Genomic DNA, 14,456 nt, shown 5'->3' on the forward strand with positions numbered 1-14,456 from the left:
TTTCTGATCTGACTCCTCCCATCAACCTGTAAGTTCTTGTCTGTCCTACTCACACTATATTCCCAGCACAGAAAGCAATACATTTTTGAAGTTTTTTGTAAAAAAATAATTATAGTCTCACAGAAAATTGTAAAAAAAAAAAAAAGTGCAGAAAAGAGAATGACAATGCCAAAAGTTGTTGTTTTTGAAAGAGTTAATAAAATGAATAAACCTCGATTGAGCAAAGAAAGGGGGGAAATATTCGAACTACTAAAATCAGAAATCAAAAGGGGGCCATTACTACCAAACTTAAGGGAATTCTTAATTCCCTTTTATTGTGGGAATATTATGAACAATTTTATGCCAAGTTAGATATCCCAGATGAAATGGACAGATTCCTAGAAAGACATGAATTACCAAAACTGACTCAAGAAGGAAGAAAAAATCTGATTAGACCTATAGCAAGAAAAGAGACTGAAGTAGTAATCAATAAAAAAAGAAGAAGAGCCCAGGACCAGGTGGCTTCACGGGTGAATCTTAGCAAATATTTAAAGAATCAATACCAGTCCTTCACACGCTGTCCTAAACTATGAACGAGGAGGGCCCACTTCCCAACTCATTTTCCAAGGCCACTATTACCCTGAAACCAGAACCAGACAAACCCATCAGAAGAAAACTACAGACCCGTCTTAGCCCTTATGAATATAGATGTAAAAATCCTCAATAAAACATTAGCAAATCAAATCTAGTAGTGTATAAAAAGATTTATGTATCAAGACCTAGTGGAATTTATTCCAAGAATGCAAAGCTTTCAACAAATGAAAATCAGTCGGTTGAATGTGACATATTAATACAATAAAGGGGGAAATAATCACGTGGCGTCTTAATAGACACAGAAGAGGCATTTGATAAAATTCAACATTCTTTAATGATAAAAACGTCAACAAACCAAGAACAGAAGGAAGGATCCTTAATCTGATAAAAGGTTGTCTGTGAAAATCCATGGCTAACATCATACTGAATGGGGAAAGACTAAAAGTTTACCCCTAAGATCAGAAATGGGTCAAGGATGCCTACTTTCACCACTTCTATTCAACTCTGTTCTGGAGATTCTACTCAAGAAAGTTAAGCTAGGAAAGGTTGGAAACAAAGAAATAAACCATATTTGCAGGTGATATGATCTTATTAAAAATTGTAAAGGATCAAGAAAATCTTAAAGAATCTGCAAAAATTACTGATAAAGCTAAAATCAAGTTCAGCAAGTTTAAAGGATAAAAGGTCAATATACGAAAATCAATTGTATTTCTATACACTAGTGATGAACTATCCAAAAAGGGAGTTAAGAAAATTCTATGTATAATAGCATCAAAAAGAATAAAATACTTAAGGATAAACTTCATCTAAGAAGTGAAAGACTTGTACATTGAAAAGTATCAAATATTGTTGACAGAATTTAAAGATGACCCAAATAATGAAAGATGAAAATATATCTGTGTTCACAGATTGGAAGACTTAATACTGTTGATATGGCAATGCTCCCAAATAATCTATAGATTCAATGTAATCCTATCAAAATTCCAACTGCCTTTTTTTTTTTTTGGTGGAAATTGACGAGCTCATAAAATGTTTATGGAAGTTCAAAGAATATAGAATAGCCCTCAAAAGTGTTGGGAAAAAATAAAGTTGGAAGACTCACACTTCCCAATTTCTAAACTTACTGCCAAGTCACAGTAATTAAGACTTTGTGGTTCTGGCTTAAGTATAGACATATAGATCAATGGAGTGCAACTGAGACTGCAGAAATAGATGCATGCATCTATTGTCAATTGTTCTTTAACAAGGATGCCAATCCCATTCGATGAGGAAAGAATAATTTTGTTTCAACAAATGGCATCAGGACAGCTGGATTTCCACATGCAAAACAATTAAGTTGGACTCTTCTCTCACACCATCTACAAAAGCTAACTCAATGGATCAAAGACCTTGAAACTTTTATAGTTTTAAGGGCATAAAACTCTTTGATGAAAACATAGGTACAAATCTTCGTAGCTTGGAATTTTTCAATGGAGTTTTAGGTACGACACCCAAAGCATAAACAACAAAAGAAAAAAATAGATAAGACCTCATCAAAATTTTAAACCATTTTTGCTTTGAGGAACATTATCAAGAAAGTGAAAGGCAACCTACAGAAAAGGGCGAAACTGTTTGCAGATCATATATCTGAGAAGAGCCTTGTATCCAGAATATATGAAGAACTCAGATGCGACAGCAAAAAGACAAACAGCCTAGTGAAAAAAGGCCAAAGTACTCTGAATAGATATTTCTCAAAAGATTTACAAATGGCCAACAAGCGCATGAAAAGATGCTCAACATCATTAGTCATTCAGTTCAGTTCAGTTCAGTCACTCAGTCGTGTCCAACTCTTCGCGACCCCATGGACTGCAGCATGCCAGGCTTTCCTGTCCATCACCAACTCCTGGAGCTTGTTCAAACTCATGTCCATCCAGTCAGTGATGCCATCCAACCATTTCATCCTCTGCCGTCCCCTTGTCCTCCTGCCTTCAATCTTTCCCTCATTAGTTATTAGGGAAATGCAAAGCAAAACCACAAAGATATACTTCATACCCATTAGTTTGCTATACTTAAAAAAAAAAAAGAAAACAAAAATAACAAGTGTTGTAAACATATGGAAAAATTGGAATCATCATACCTTGCTGTTGGGAATGTAAAAGGAAAATGGCATAGCCATTGTGCAAAATAGTTTGGCAGTTCCTCAAAACATTAAATGTAGGGACTTGCCTGGTGGTCCAGTGGCTGAGACTCTGCATTCCCAGTGCAGGCTAGGGTTCCATCCCTGGTGAGGAGAACTAGATTCCCCCATGCTGTAACTAAGATCCAGCACAGCCAAATAAATAAATGATTTTTTAAAATTAAATGTACAGTTACCATGCGACCAAGCATTTCCACTTCTAGGTATATATCCAAGAAAATAAAAAAATATTCACACAAAAACTTGTACACAAATGTTCATAGCAGTGTTATTCATAATGACCAAAAGGTGGAAATAACCCAGATGGCCATCAAATGATGCACGGATAAACACCTGTGGTCTGTCCATACAATGGGGTATTATTTGGTCGTAAACAGGAGGAAAGTCCTGAATAAACTTGGATAACTAGACAGCACCATGCTGAAAGACAAAAGTCGGACATAAAAGACCATATATGTTGTATGACAGCATTTATATGAAATGTCCAGAATAGGCAAGTCCGTAGAGACAAAAGGTAGTCTAGTGGGTACCAAGGACAGGGGAAATGTAGGAATGGGGAGTGACTGCTAAAGGGTACAGGGTTTCTTTGAGGGGCAATAAAAGTATGCTGGAAACAGATAATGGTGATGGTTGGACAACCTCATGAATACACTAAAAAGCCACTGACTCGTCCACTTTAAAGTGGTGGTTTTATATAAGTGAATTTTATCTCCCTTTCTTTTGGCCACGCTCTGTGGGCATGCGCCCCCTGCAGTGGAAGCGTGGAGCCTTAGCCACTGGGCCGCCAGAGCGATCCCTCAATTTTTAATAAGGTAGAGAGAGGTCCATGTGCCTTTGTCTTGCTTCCCCAGTGGTAACATCCTATGTGACCACAGTACATCATCAAAACTAGGACACTGACATTAGTATAACGAGCAGACCCTCATACACTTGTTTGTGTGTGTGTGTGTATACGTTCTTTTCAATTTTGTCACGTGTAGATTCGTGTAACCACACCACAGCAACATACAGAAGAGTTCTATCACCTCAAAGGAATTCCCTCATGGGACCCTTTCTAACCATCCCACCCCTGCCTGTCCCTAACATGGGCGGCCATCAATCTGTTCTCTATAATTTTTGTCATTTCAAGAATGTCATAGGGACCTCCCTGGCAGTCCATGGTTAAGATTCCATGCTTCCAGCACAGGGGATATGGGTTCAATCCCTGGTTGGGGAACTAAGATCCCACATGCCATGCTGCACAGCAAACCCCCCCCACCCCAAATGCCATATGCATGGGATCATACTGTATGTACCCTTTCTGAGATTGACTTTTTCCCACTCAGGGTAATGCCCTTGAGGCTTCCCTGGTGGCTCAGACAGTAAAGAATCTGCCTGCAATTCAGGAGACCCAGGTTTGATCCCTGGGTCGGGAAGATCCCCTGGAGAAGGGAGTGGCTGCCCACTCCAGTATTCTTGCCTGGAGAATCCTGTGGACAGAGGAGCCTGGCGGGCTGCAGTCCATGGGGTCGCAAAGAGTTGGATGTGACTGAGCAACTAACAACAGCAACAACATAATGCCATTGACACCCATCCAAATTGTTGCATCAATAGTTTGTTCCCTTCTTTAAAAAATGTATTTATTTTTGGCTGTGCTGGGTCTTTGCTGCTGCACAGGCTTGCTCTAGTTGTGGCAGGCGGGGTTACTCGCGAATTATGGAGCTCAGGCTCCTCATTGCGGTGGCGTCTCTTGGGGCAGACCATGGGCTCTCGGACACGTGGGCTTAGTTGACCCGCACACGGGGGCTCTTCCCAGACCAGGGATCGAACCTGTGTCCCCTGCATTGGCAGACGAATTCTTTCTTTTCTTCAAATAACCTGTTTATTTTATTTGGAGTCTTCTGGGTAGTATTTTTAAATTTTCTTTATTTTTTCATTGAAGGATAATTGCTTTACAGAATTTTGTTGTTTTCTGTCAAACCTCAACATGAATCAGCCATGCTAAGTTGCTTCAGTCATGTCCGACCCTGTGCGACCTCATAGATGGCAGCCCACCAGGCTCCTCAGTCCACGGGATTGTCTAGGCAAGAATACTGGAATGGGTTGCTGTTTCCTTCTCCGAATCAGCCATCAGTTCAGTTCAGTTCAGTCGCTCAGTCGTGTCCGACTCCTTGCAACCCCATGAATCGCAGCACGCCAGGGCTCCCTGTCCATCACCAACTCCCGGAGTTCACTCAAACTCACGTCCATCGAGTCGTTGATGCCATCCAGCCATCTCATCCTCTGTCATCCCCTTCTCCTCCTGCCCCCAATCCCTCCCAGCATCAGAGTCTTTTCCAATGAGTCAACTCTTCGCATGAGGTGGCCAAAGTACTGGAGTTTCAGCTTTAGCATCATTCCTTCCAAAGAAATCCCAGGGCTGATCTTCTTTAGAATGGACTGGTTGGATCTCCTTGCAGTCCAAGGGACTCTCAAGAGTCTTCTCCAACACCACAGTTCAAAAGCATTAATTCTTTGGTGCTCAGCTTTCTTCACAGTCCAACTCTCACATCCATACATGACCACTGGAAAAACCGTAGCCTTGACTAGACAGACCTTTGTTGGCAAAGTAATGTCTTTGCTTTTCAATATGCTATCTAGGTTGCTCATAACTTTCCTTCCAAGGAGTAAGCGTCTTTTAATTTCATGGCTGCAGTCACCATCTGCAGTGATTTTGGAGCCCTCAAAAATAAAGTCTGACACTATTTCCACTGTTTCCCCATCTATTTCCCATGAAGTGATGGGACATAGGTATACACATATCCCCTCCCTCTTGGATGTCCCCCGCATCCTCCTTCCCACCCCTCTAGGTTGATACAGAGCCCGTGTTTGAGTTTCCTGAGACATACAGCAAATTCCCGTTGGCTATCTATTTTACATATGGTAGTGTAAGTTTCCATGTTATTCTCTCCATACATCTTACCCTCGCCTCCCCTCTCCCCGTGTCCGTAAGTCTGTTCTCTGTGTCTGTTTTTCCATTGCTGCCCTGGAAATAAATTCTTCAGTACCATCTTTTTAGATTCCGTTTGTGTGCCTTAGTATACAGTATTTCTCCTTCTCTTTCTGACTTACTTCACTCTGCATAATAGGCTCTAGGTTCCCCACCAGGGAAGTCCAGTTTGTTTCCTTTTAAGATGCTAACTTATTAAAGCGAGGCTACTTCTGAGGGCTGTCCAGCATCACTCTGAGTGTGTGTGGCTCTGTGTCGGGTTAATCTTGGAGACAGCAGCACCTTCCTTAGGAGTTAGAAAGAGACCTCCTGAGAGAGGCCTTCTCTGACCGTCGATTTTAAAATTGCCATTCTGGTGGCTGTTAATAATTCTCCTATGTTTGCTTCATCAGATGTTTCCCCCTGCTTGTTTTTTTTTTTTTTATCCCTTGGCAATGTGACTTGTTTGCCTCCTCTGCTCACCCAGAGCCGGGACTGTCTGGGCCGGGATCCCCCGCACTCAGGATTTGTTGAGCAAGTGGGTAGCAGATACCGCTGGTGCCTGCCCTGGTCCTTCACCCCTCCCACTGTGGTCCCTGCTGGCTGCTCTTCCGCCTGCCAGCAAACACCTCTCTCCTATGGAAGGTTTGTTTTCTGGCCTCCAGGACCCTCTTTGCTTCCGCTGCAGCAGGTCCAAACTGGCGGGGAGTGGAGCCCCCGGGAGCAGCTCTGAAGCTTTGCAGATGGGAGTTGGAGTATGGGCACAATGATGGGAACTGGAGTATGGATACACACCAGCTCCTTTGTCCTTCCCTGTCTAAATCAACTCCTTATACTGGAATCCTTGCCTCAGGGTCTGCTCCTGGGGGAACCCAGACCAAGACAGAGTGATTGAATGAGTGAATGAAAAGCCTGAGTTTGAATCCTCACTCCAAGGACTTCCCTGTGGTCCACTGGGTAAGACTCCACACTCTCAGTGCAGGGGCCCAGGTTCGATCCCTGGTCAGAGAACTAGATCCCACATGCCGTAACTAAAGATTCTGATTGCCTCAACTAAGACCCAGCACAGACAAATAAATCTATCTTTCAAACAATTCTCACTCCACCACATGTGCAAACCACATCTTTGATGGACTTGGATCTTCCTTCAGTGACTCACCATCCATCTCCCTGTTCCCAGGGCTTGGAGGGAACCCAATGGAATAACAGCAGCAGTGCCCAGGTGCCCTAATTGTTGTTCGACCCTCTTGATTACCACCTGCGATGGGCAGGTGCAGCTGACATCCTGCCTGCTGGGCTGGCACCTGGAGGTTTGCCCAGTGAGCCTTGGGTCAGCCTTTGGCGGCTTTCCGCAGCCTTCTTCCCAGGCATTCTGTCAGTGGAAAGGAAGAGTTAGAAGGCCCAGTGGCTAATGAGGTTCAGAGTTACCTGTAGATTAACGTTCTCTGACTCTGAACAGCACGATTCCCGCTTAGCTCTCCCGCTGACAGAAATGTGATGGGAAATCAATTACAGTCCCCGCACTGGCGTCTAAGGGTCAGCCTTCCATCTCTGCCATTGTCAGGCAGCCTCAGCAACCCATTCTAGGCTCCAGCTCAGAGCAGGGATGAGACATCCCTGCTGGGTTTGGAGATGTGCTGTCCTGACCCCTTGCAGCTGCCCAGAGCACTAGAAGTTCCAGCAGAGCTCAAGAAACTTGCCAGGATAAGTCAGAAGCCCTTGAACTCATCTCAGCAGCGTCCCCCCTCCTGAAAGGCACCATTGTCCCTGGGACAAGCCACCTCTGTCCTCCGTGCAGCTGGAGACTGCGCCTCGTGTCTCCTGGGGGCCAGCAGACCCCCTGAGGCGGCCAGCGTCCCCCCTTCTCTGCTCTGTCAAGTAGCAGGCACGGTCCTGGGGACGGGAGCCCATGGAGATGTCCTCAGATACAGGGCGATGCTCCTTCTAGATAAAAGGGGCAACTTCAGCCAGTGTCAGAGATGCACATTGCTTATTGGGATTTGTGGTTGTCAGCCCCTAAGCAGGGACCCTAAACTTGAATGCCTGCATTTAAGGGGCCGGGCAAAAGCATAACCAGGGAGGCGAAATGAGTGTAGAACAGCAGTAAGTGCTGGGGACTGGGGCCCTGGCCACCAGGGCAGTGTACTCAGCTCCAGCTGTCAGGTACCCCGTGTTGCCACGTCTTCTAAGTCTATAGACAAGCCAGGCATCTATCTCTGAGGAGCAGGAGATATTTTCCATCTTTAAATTTTGGCAACAAGTTGCCTTTTCCAGAAAGCAACAACAATAGCACTTAGTGAGCTAAACAAAATAGCTCTGCCGGCCAGATCGTTTTAGTCTCTTCTTGAAAGTTTCAGCGAGGGACTTCCCTGGTGGTCCATTGGTTAGGACTCTGAGCTTCCAATGCAGGGGGCGTGGGTTCAATCCTTGGTTGGGGAACTAAGATCCCGCAGGCCCTGCGCCACAGCCAAAGAAAGAAAAATAAAGTTTCCGTGAGAGGACAAATATTAGCAGGTGAATTTCGTGTATTCAGTCATTTCTTTATTCGACTGTTGTTCCAAAAATTCGATTCAGAGGTTTTTGTTGTCGTTTCCCAGGTGCCAAGGAACTGTGCTGAATGCTAAAGGTTCTGGAATGAATGAGAAGAGCTTTGAAGCTGAGTGTGTGTGTGTTATGGAGTGGGGGTGACATAGACTTGAAGACAGGGAATCGTGGGGCACCGAGTAAATGATACCCGCAGGCGTATTGAGGAGCTATGGGCACCTAGATGGGGGAGTGATTGTGTCAAGGGGAAGGGTGACCGAGAGGGTGACGGTACACTTGAGCTGAATTTCCCAGGGTGAGGACAGAAGAGTGGTGTGTTTTTGGTTTTTTTATCTATTTGTTCATTTTTGGCTGCCCCGAGTCTTAATGTTGCTCTGCACGGGCTTTCTCTAGTTGCAACGAGCAGATGCAACCCTCTAGTTGTGGAACACGGGCTTAGTTGCTCCGCGGCACGTGGGATCTTCCCGGACCAGGGAACCCGTGTCCCCTGCATTGGCAGGCGGATTCTCAACCACTGGACCACCAGGGAAGCCCCAGGACAGGAGAGTATTGCACATGGAAGCCCAGCCGGTGCAAAGGCACAGAAGCCAAGCCAGCATGGAGATGCTGGGGAGCAGCTGTGAGTTTTGTCCAGACAGAGAGCAGAAGAGGTGCCCAAAGAGACGAGGGGAGGCAACCGGAGCAGAGAGAAGTCCCCTCCCCACCCTCATTTCTCCTTTCCACCTCTATCCCAAGTGCTCATGATACAAAATCTTGTTGGTGCGAATGAAAATGCCAGCCAGACTGCCCTGCCCCTCTGCCTCTGTGGCCTTGAGAGTGGGCTCGGCAGCTTCTCCGGCAGGCGGAAACTGCACGGGGGGTCCCGAGGCTTGGAAACCCTGAAGGAAACAGAATAAATCCCAAGGCTCAGTGCCATGGCCCCGTCCCAACAGACGCCTGAGCCAGGTTCTTTCTTTTCTATTCTTACATTTTTAAAATTCTACAGGGTTTTACAAAAGAAAATCAAAGGCTCTGTTTGCCAGGTTAATCAAACAAGTGCACGTCGTGGCTCTCTTCCCGTCCTTCCCCCTTCGGTGGGTCTCTCTCCCCGCAAAGCCGATTAGGTTGATTAAAATAAAGCCCGCTGCAATTTAAATTCAGTCTGGTTGGCAGGGCTGAGGGGCCCCTGTGGAGGCTTTGTGCGGGGTCGGGGTCGAGGGTCAGTAGCCTGCTCCCAAGAGAGATCCAGATGGGATGAGATCTAAGATGCTACCCGGGATGATGTACCGGGGGCAGCTGGCTTCCCACCCTTATCCTTCCCTGGTTTCCATAATCACTGCTCATTTACTGTGGGTGGTGGTGGTGGTTTAGTCGCTCAGTGTGTCCCGGACTCTTTTGCGACCCCATGGGCTGTAGCCTGCCAGGCTCCTCTATTCAGGGGATTTCCCAGGCAAGAATACTGGAGTGGGTTGCCATTTCCTTCTCCAGGGGATCTTCCTGATTGAACCCACATCTCCTGCATTGCAGCCTGAGCCAAAACTGGGAGGATTACTGTGGGGTAAGGCAGAAATGTGCTAACCATAACAATGTCCTTCTCCTGCTGGCATTTCAGGGCAAGAAAGACCCTTCCCTGTGGATATGCCCCTTCCACCCACCGCTCCAGCTCTTTTTTGTTATCCGCAACACGGGACAGCTGCGTGACTTTGGTCTAACCAAGATCAAGGTTTGGAATTACTGGACGGCTGATGGTGTAAGTAACAGGCTCCGGTTCCTCCCTGAGCATTTGACTGATGGCAGCACATAGCGTTTTCCATAACCGGATTCATTCCCCCAGCTGCAAAATGAGGACCGGGTGGCCCCACTGCCCTTCCTCCTGGGTGTAGCAAGCACCTGCTGGGGACTTTCACTTCGCACTGTCAGAGCCCCCCAGGAACAGAGCCTTTGCTGCAGGTCGGGCCTCTGGGGGAACTGGAGAAACATGCACTGAGGCTCCATTTTAACAGATAAGGAAACAGATATATGGAGAGATTATGTCATGTGGCCCAAGTCACACAGCTAGTGAGTGTCAGAGTGAGAATTTGAACCCCTACAATTGGACTCCAGGCCCACTTGCTTCGCCAGCGCTTCTCAAACCATAATCCGCCATGACCCCCTTGGGATCTTGATTAAATACAGGTCCTAATGAGATGGTTGGATGGCATCACTGATTCAATGGACATGAATTTGTGTGAAGTCCGAGAGATGGTGAGGGAAAGGGAGGCCTGGCGTGCTATAGTCCATGGGGTCACAAAGAGTCGGATACAACTTAGTGGCTGAAAAACGACAATCCAGCAAGTCTAGGGCGGGCCCAAGATTCTGTGTGTGCGGCCAGTTCCGAGGTGTACCAGCGCTCCTGCTGTGCGCCCCACTCCAAACAGCCAGGCTCTTCACTTCTATGCTCTTTGGCCTCTCTGATTTCAGAGCCCTTCCCCTTCTTCCTACCCTCACACCACTACCCGCCCCCAGGTCCTCATTCTTGCTTTCTCTAAGCTATTTTCCATGTATTCATTTGCATTTATTCCTTCATTGAATACTGGTTCTTGAGCACATCCTAGGTACCATCAGGTTTCACGATCGATTCTGAAGACACTGATATAAAGACACAGTCTATGCCTTGGGGTATCCGTTGTCTAAGAGCCGGCAGACAAGTGATGTAGACAGATGAAGGAGACAGTGTGATGAAGACCTTGATCAAGCTGAACCCAGAGTGCCATGGGTTTCAGATAGAAACCTCAGGGACTCTGCAGGGAACTCAGTCAGTGAGGAGGGACAGGACTTGGTTTCCCTTCTTTTGATAGAAAGGGGGGCATGAACAGTCTACCTTCCTTTATAAGTGGCTATAAGGGAATCGATAGTACAAGCGAGATGATAAATGGGGACCAATTCTCAGCCTCAGTCTTGTTAGGGAGACACGGGCCTGTTGGGGAGTGCAGCAGACTGGCCGACACATGGCCCAGTTTAGCGGCAGGCCGTTTTTCAGTTTTAACTAATGTTCGCTATGGAGCAATGCCAGCCAGCGCTGTCATCTTCCCAGCATTCCCAGGGAGCTGGAAATCTGAGTTGAGCTATTTTGTTTGCAAATGTCAGTAGCTAACTTAAATTCTTCCGGAACCACCGTATCCGTGCATGTTCAGTCGTGTCCAGCTGTTTGGGACCATCAGGCTCCTGTGTCCCTTTTCCAGGCAAGAATAGTGGAGTGGGTTGCATTTCCTTCTCCACGGGATCTTCCTAGCCCAGGGATCAAATCTGAGTCTCCTGCATTGGCAGGCAGATTCTTTACCACTGTACTACCTGGGAAGATGAAACCACCATGTAGTGCAAACCAAATTCATCTTTGAGCCAGAGCTGGCTGTTCCCAGCTTGCACCCTCGAGGAGGAGGGTGTCCACCTCGAGCTGGAAGAGGTCAGGGAAGGTATGAAGGGAGAGCACACCTGAGCTCTAGTGGGAAGAGAAGCCTTGAGCCAGGCAGACAAGGGAAAGTATCTCCAGGTAGAGGGAGATACTTGGACGAAAAGAGGTGTGGAAAAGTATAGCCTCCTAACCGCTCTCCCTAATCCCAGGCCCAGGCCTCTGGCTTGTCTCCAGTAGCCCCTGGGAGGTCTGATCATGACTATGGTTTCAAACCCTCAACTTCAGTCAGTTCAGTCACTCTAGTGTCTGACTCTTTGCAACCCCATGAACTGCGGCACACCAGCCTTCCCTGTCTATCACCAATTCCTGGATCTTGCTCAAAGTCATGTCCATCGAATCAGTGATGACATCCAACCATCTCATCCTCTGTTGTCCCCTTCTCCTCCTGCCTTCAATCTTTCCCAGCATCAGGGTCTTTTCTAAGGAGTCAGTTCTTTGCATCAGGTGGCCAAAGTGTTGGAGCTTCAGCTTCAGCATCAGTCCTTCCAATGCTTAAACTTCAAAGGCTTTCCTTGATCCAGAAAATCCAGGTCAGACCTCTGAGTGTGACATCAGAGACCCCTAATCCCCATATGTCATGCCTGCCTCTCTCTCAGCACCTGCCCCTTGTTCACGCCCCGCTCCAGAGTGCCAGCTGCTCTTGGGGCTCTCCACCAGCCTTCTTTGTAGGCACAACTTTAGTCCCCGGCCCCTCCTGTCTCACTCAACTCCAGGTGCTTGTCAATGCCTCATATTCCTGGAAGACCCAGGCATCACTTTCTCCAGGGTGCTCACCTGACCCCCAACCCTTGTGCACTTCTGTACCACATGAACTAGTTACATCACCCCTAGATCAGGATACACACCTGCCTCCCCCATCACCCAGGGGGCATCTTGGGAGCAGGGCCTGAGACTTTACCACTGTTCTATTCCAAGTAGCAAATCATGGCTATCTAATGAATGAATGTGTTCATTCCCCTAAGAGCCCGTAAGCAGTTGCCTCATCCTCCTTGAGATCCAGACGAGTGACCTAGAGCAGGAGATGCCTTCCGCAGGTGCTACTGCAGGTTAGAGGCCAACCAGGAGACCCCGAGCCTCGTCCCTCCTTCCTGTCCTCTCCTCCCTCCTGCAGCTCTTCCTGCTGGTTCTCCACCCACCCACTCACCCAGCCATCCCTCCACGTGTGCTCAGTTGCTTCACTTGTGTCTGACTCTTTGTGACCCTGTGGACTAGCCCCACCAGGCTCCTCTGTCTATGGGATTTTCCAGGCAAGAATACTGGAGTGGGTTGCCATTTCATCCTCCAGGGGATCTTCTCCATCCAGGGATAGAATCCACATCTCCAGGTGGATTCTTCTTTACCACTGAGCCATCCCTCCAGCTCCCAGATAAACATCTGCTAGGCTCTGGGGATCTAGGTGCTAACGTGGCAGACACAGTCCCAGCCAGCTCTGTTGACACACGACACTCCTCAGGGAAGTAACAAAACGCTTTCTCCGATTTATGTTTTTTCTTTAACAAACAAATGCCTAAAGTTTAAATTTGAGAAACAGTCTAAGCCACTGGATAAGTGAGGAGGTTCCTGTGGGCCTATCAGGCTGTCCTCCCCACCCCCATGGCCAGTTTTGACCCAGGGTGTATACGGGGCTGTCCTCCAGGCCCGGGATGGAGCCCCAGCCCTGAGTAGTGGGCTCCCAGCATCTCAGGCCGGGTCCTCCAGTCCACCCAACACTTCCTGGCAGGCGGTCATCAGCATCTTCTGGAATGAGTAATGAGACAGCACTGACTGCTCAAGCCTGTGCCCTGTAGCCCGGCCCTGTCATTGACTATACAGCTCAGGCCAAGCAAAGAGGATTTTTATGTGCTGGATTACAAAGGAGATAAGCTTCATCTCTTTTGGCCGCAGCCTGCCTTTCTTCTTTAACCTGCACTCAGCCTTCCCTGTGCTCCGAGAATAGAAAAGAGGGCCAGGACGTCAGGGCGTCGTGGCGGGCGCTCCGGGGGGCAGCCGGCTGTGGGGATCAGAGACTCGGGGTGTTCCGACGCAGAGGAGCGCGTGCAGGACCGCGGGCCCCGGCAGGGCCACCACTTACATAACGCACACCCATCTGTTGCCAGCATTTTCCGGGGGCAGAAAGCACAAACAAATGCAGCTGCAGGTTGGTTTGATTTAATATTCTCCAGAGAATGCTATTACTGTGTGTTTTAGAGGAGATAAAATGAGAGTTTATAGGAAATATAGCTCAGCCCAGTAGACACAGCTTGTTAAGACGGGTGTTTTGTGTCTGGGAATCCGAGGAAGCAAAGTTCAACGTGAGGCACTAATCCAACCAAGGCTTATTTACAGCATAAGAAAAGAAGGTGCTGCAAGAATGGGAGTCTCTTATTGGAAGATCTGCTGCCTGTTTAAATCCTTGGGCTAACTTGGATGGGCTCTGTCACCCTCCTTAGGTAATGCGGGGATTCGGAGCTGGCCCGGAGGAGAGGACTTCCGGGCAGGGTAAGGACTCGGAAGCCAGCATCGGTTCACGCAGCCGCACAGGGCAGCCTGCAGATGGTACTCATCACGGCGGCCGTTTTACCCAGCACAGCGCGCATCGGGCAGGCATGAGGCCCCGAATAGGGGCTCCATAAACACTTTTTCCTTAAATAATTTTATTTACTTATGTATTTATTTTTGGCTCTGCTGGGTCCTCGTTGCTGTGCGGGTTTTCTCTGGTTGCGGTGAGCGGGGTCCACTCTCCAGTTGGGGTGCACTGGCTTCTCATCGCAGTGGCTTCTCTTGATGCCAAGCACAGGCTCTGGGCC

General features: G+C 47.6%; 1 protein-coding gene across 2 annotated transcripts in view; it reads left to right on the forward strand.

Annotated features, from left to right (window-relative positions):
- Positions 1 to 14,456, forward strand: part of KIAA0556 (KIAA0556 ortholog) — a 233,269-nt gene that overhangs the window by 150,542 nt on the left and 68,271 nt on the right. For both annotated transcript variants that reach the window (XM_018040845.1, XM_018040846.1), the window contains one exon: positions 9,832 to 9,969. In XM_018040845.1, the coding sequence (XP_017896334.1) occupies positions 9,832 to 9,969 (138 nt within the window). The remainder of the gene's footprint in view (positions 1 to 9,831; positions 9,970 to 14,456) is intronic.

Source organism: Capra hircus, chromosome 25 (assembly GCF_001704415.2).
Source record: "Capra hircus breed San Clemente chromosome 25, ASM170441v1, whole genome shotgun sequence".
Lineage (NCBI taxonomy): Eukaryota > Metazoa > Chordata > Mammalia > Artiodactyla > Bovidae > Capra > Capra hircus.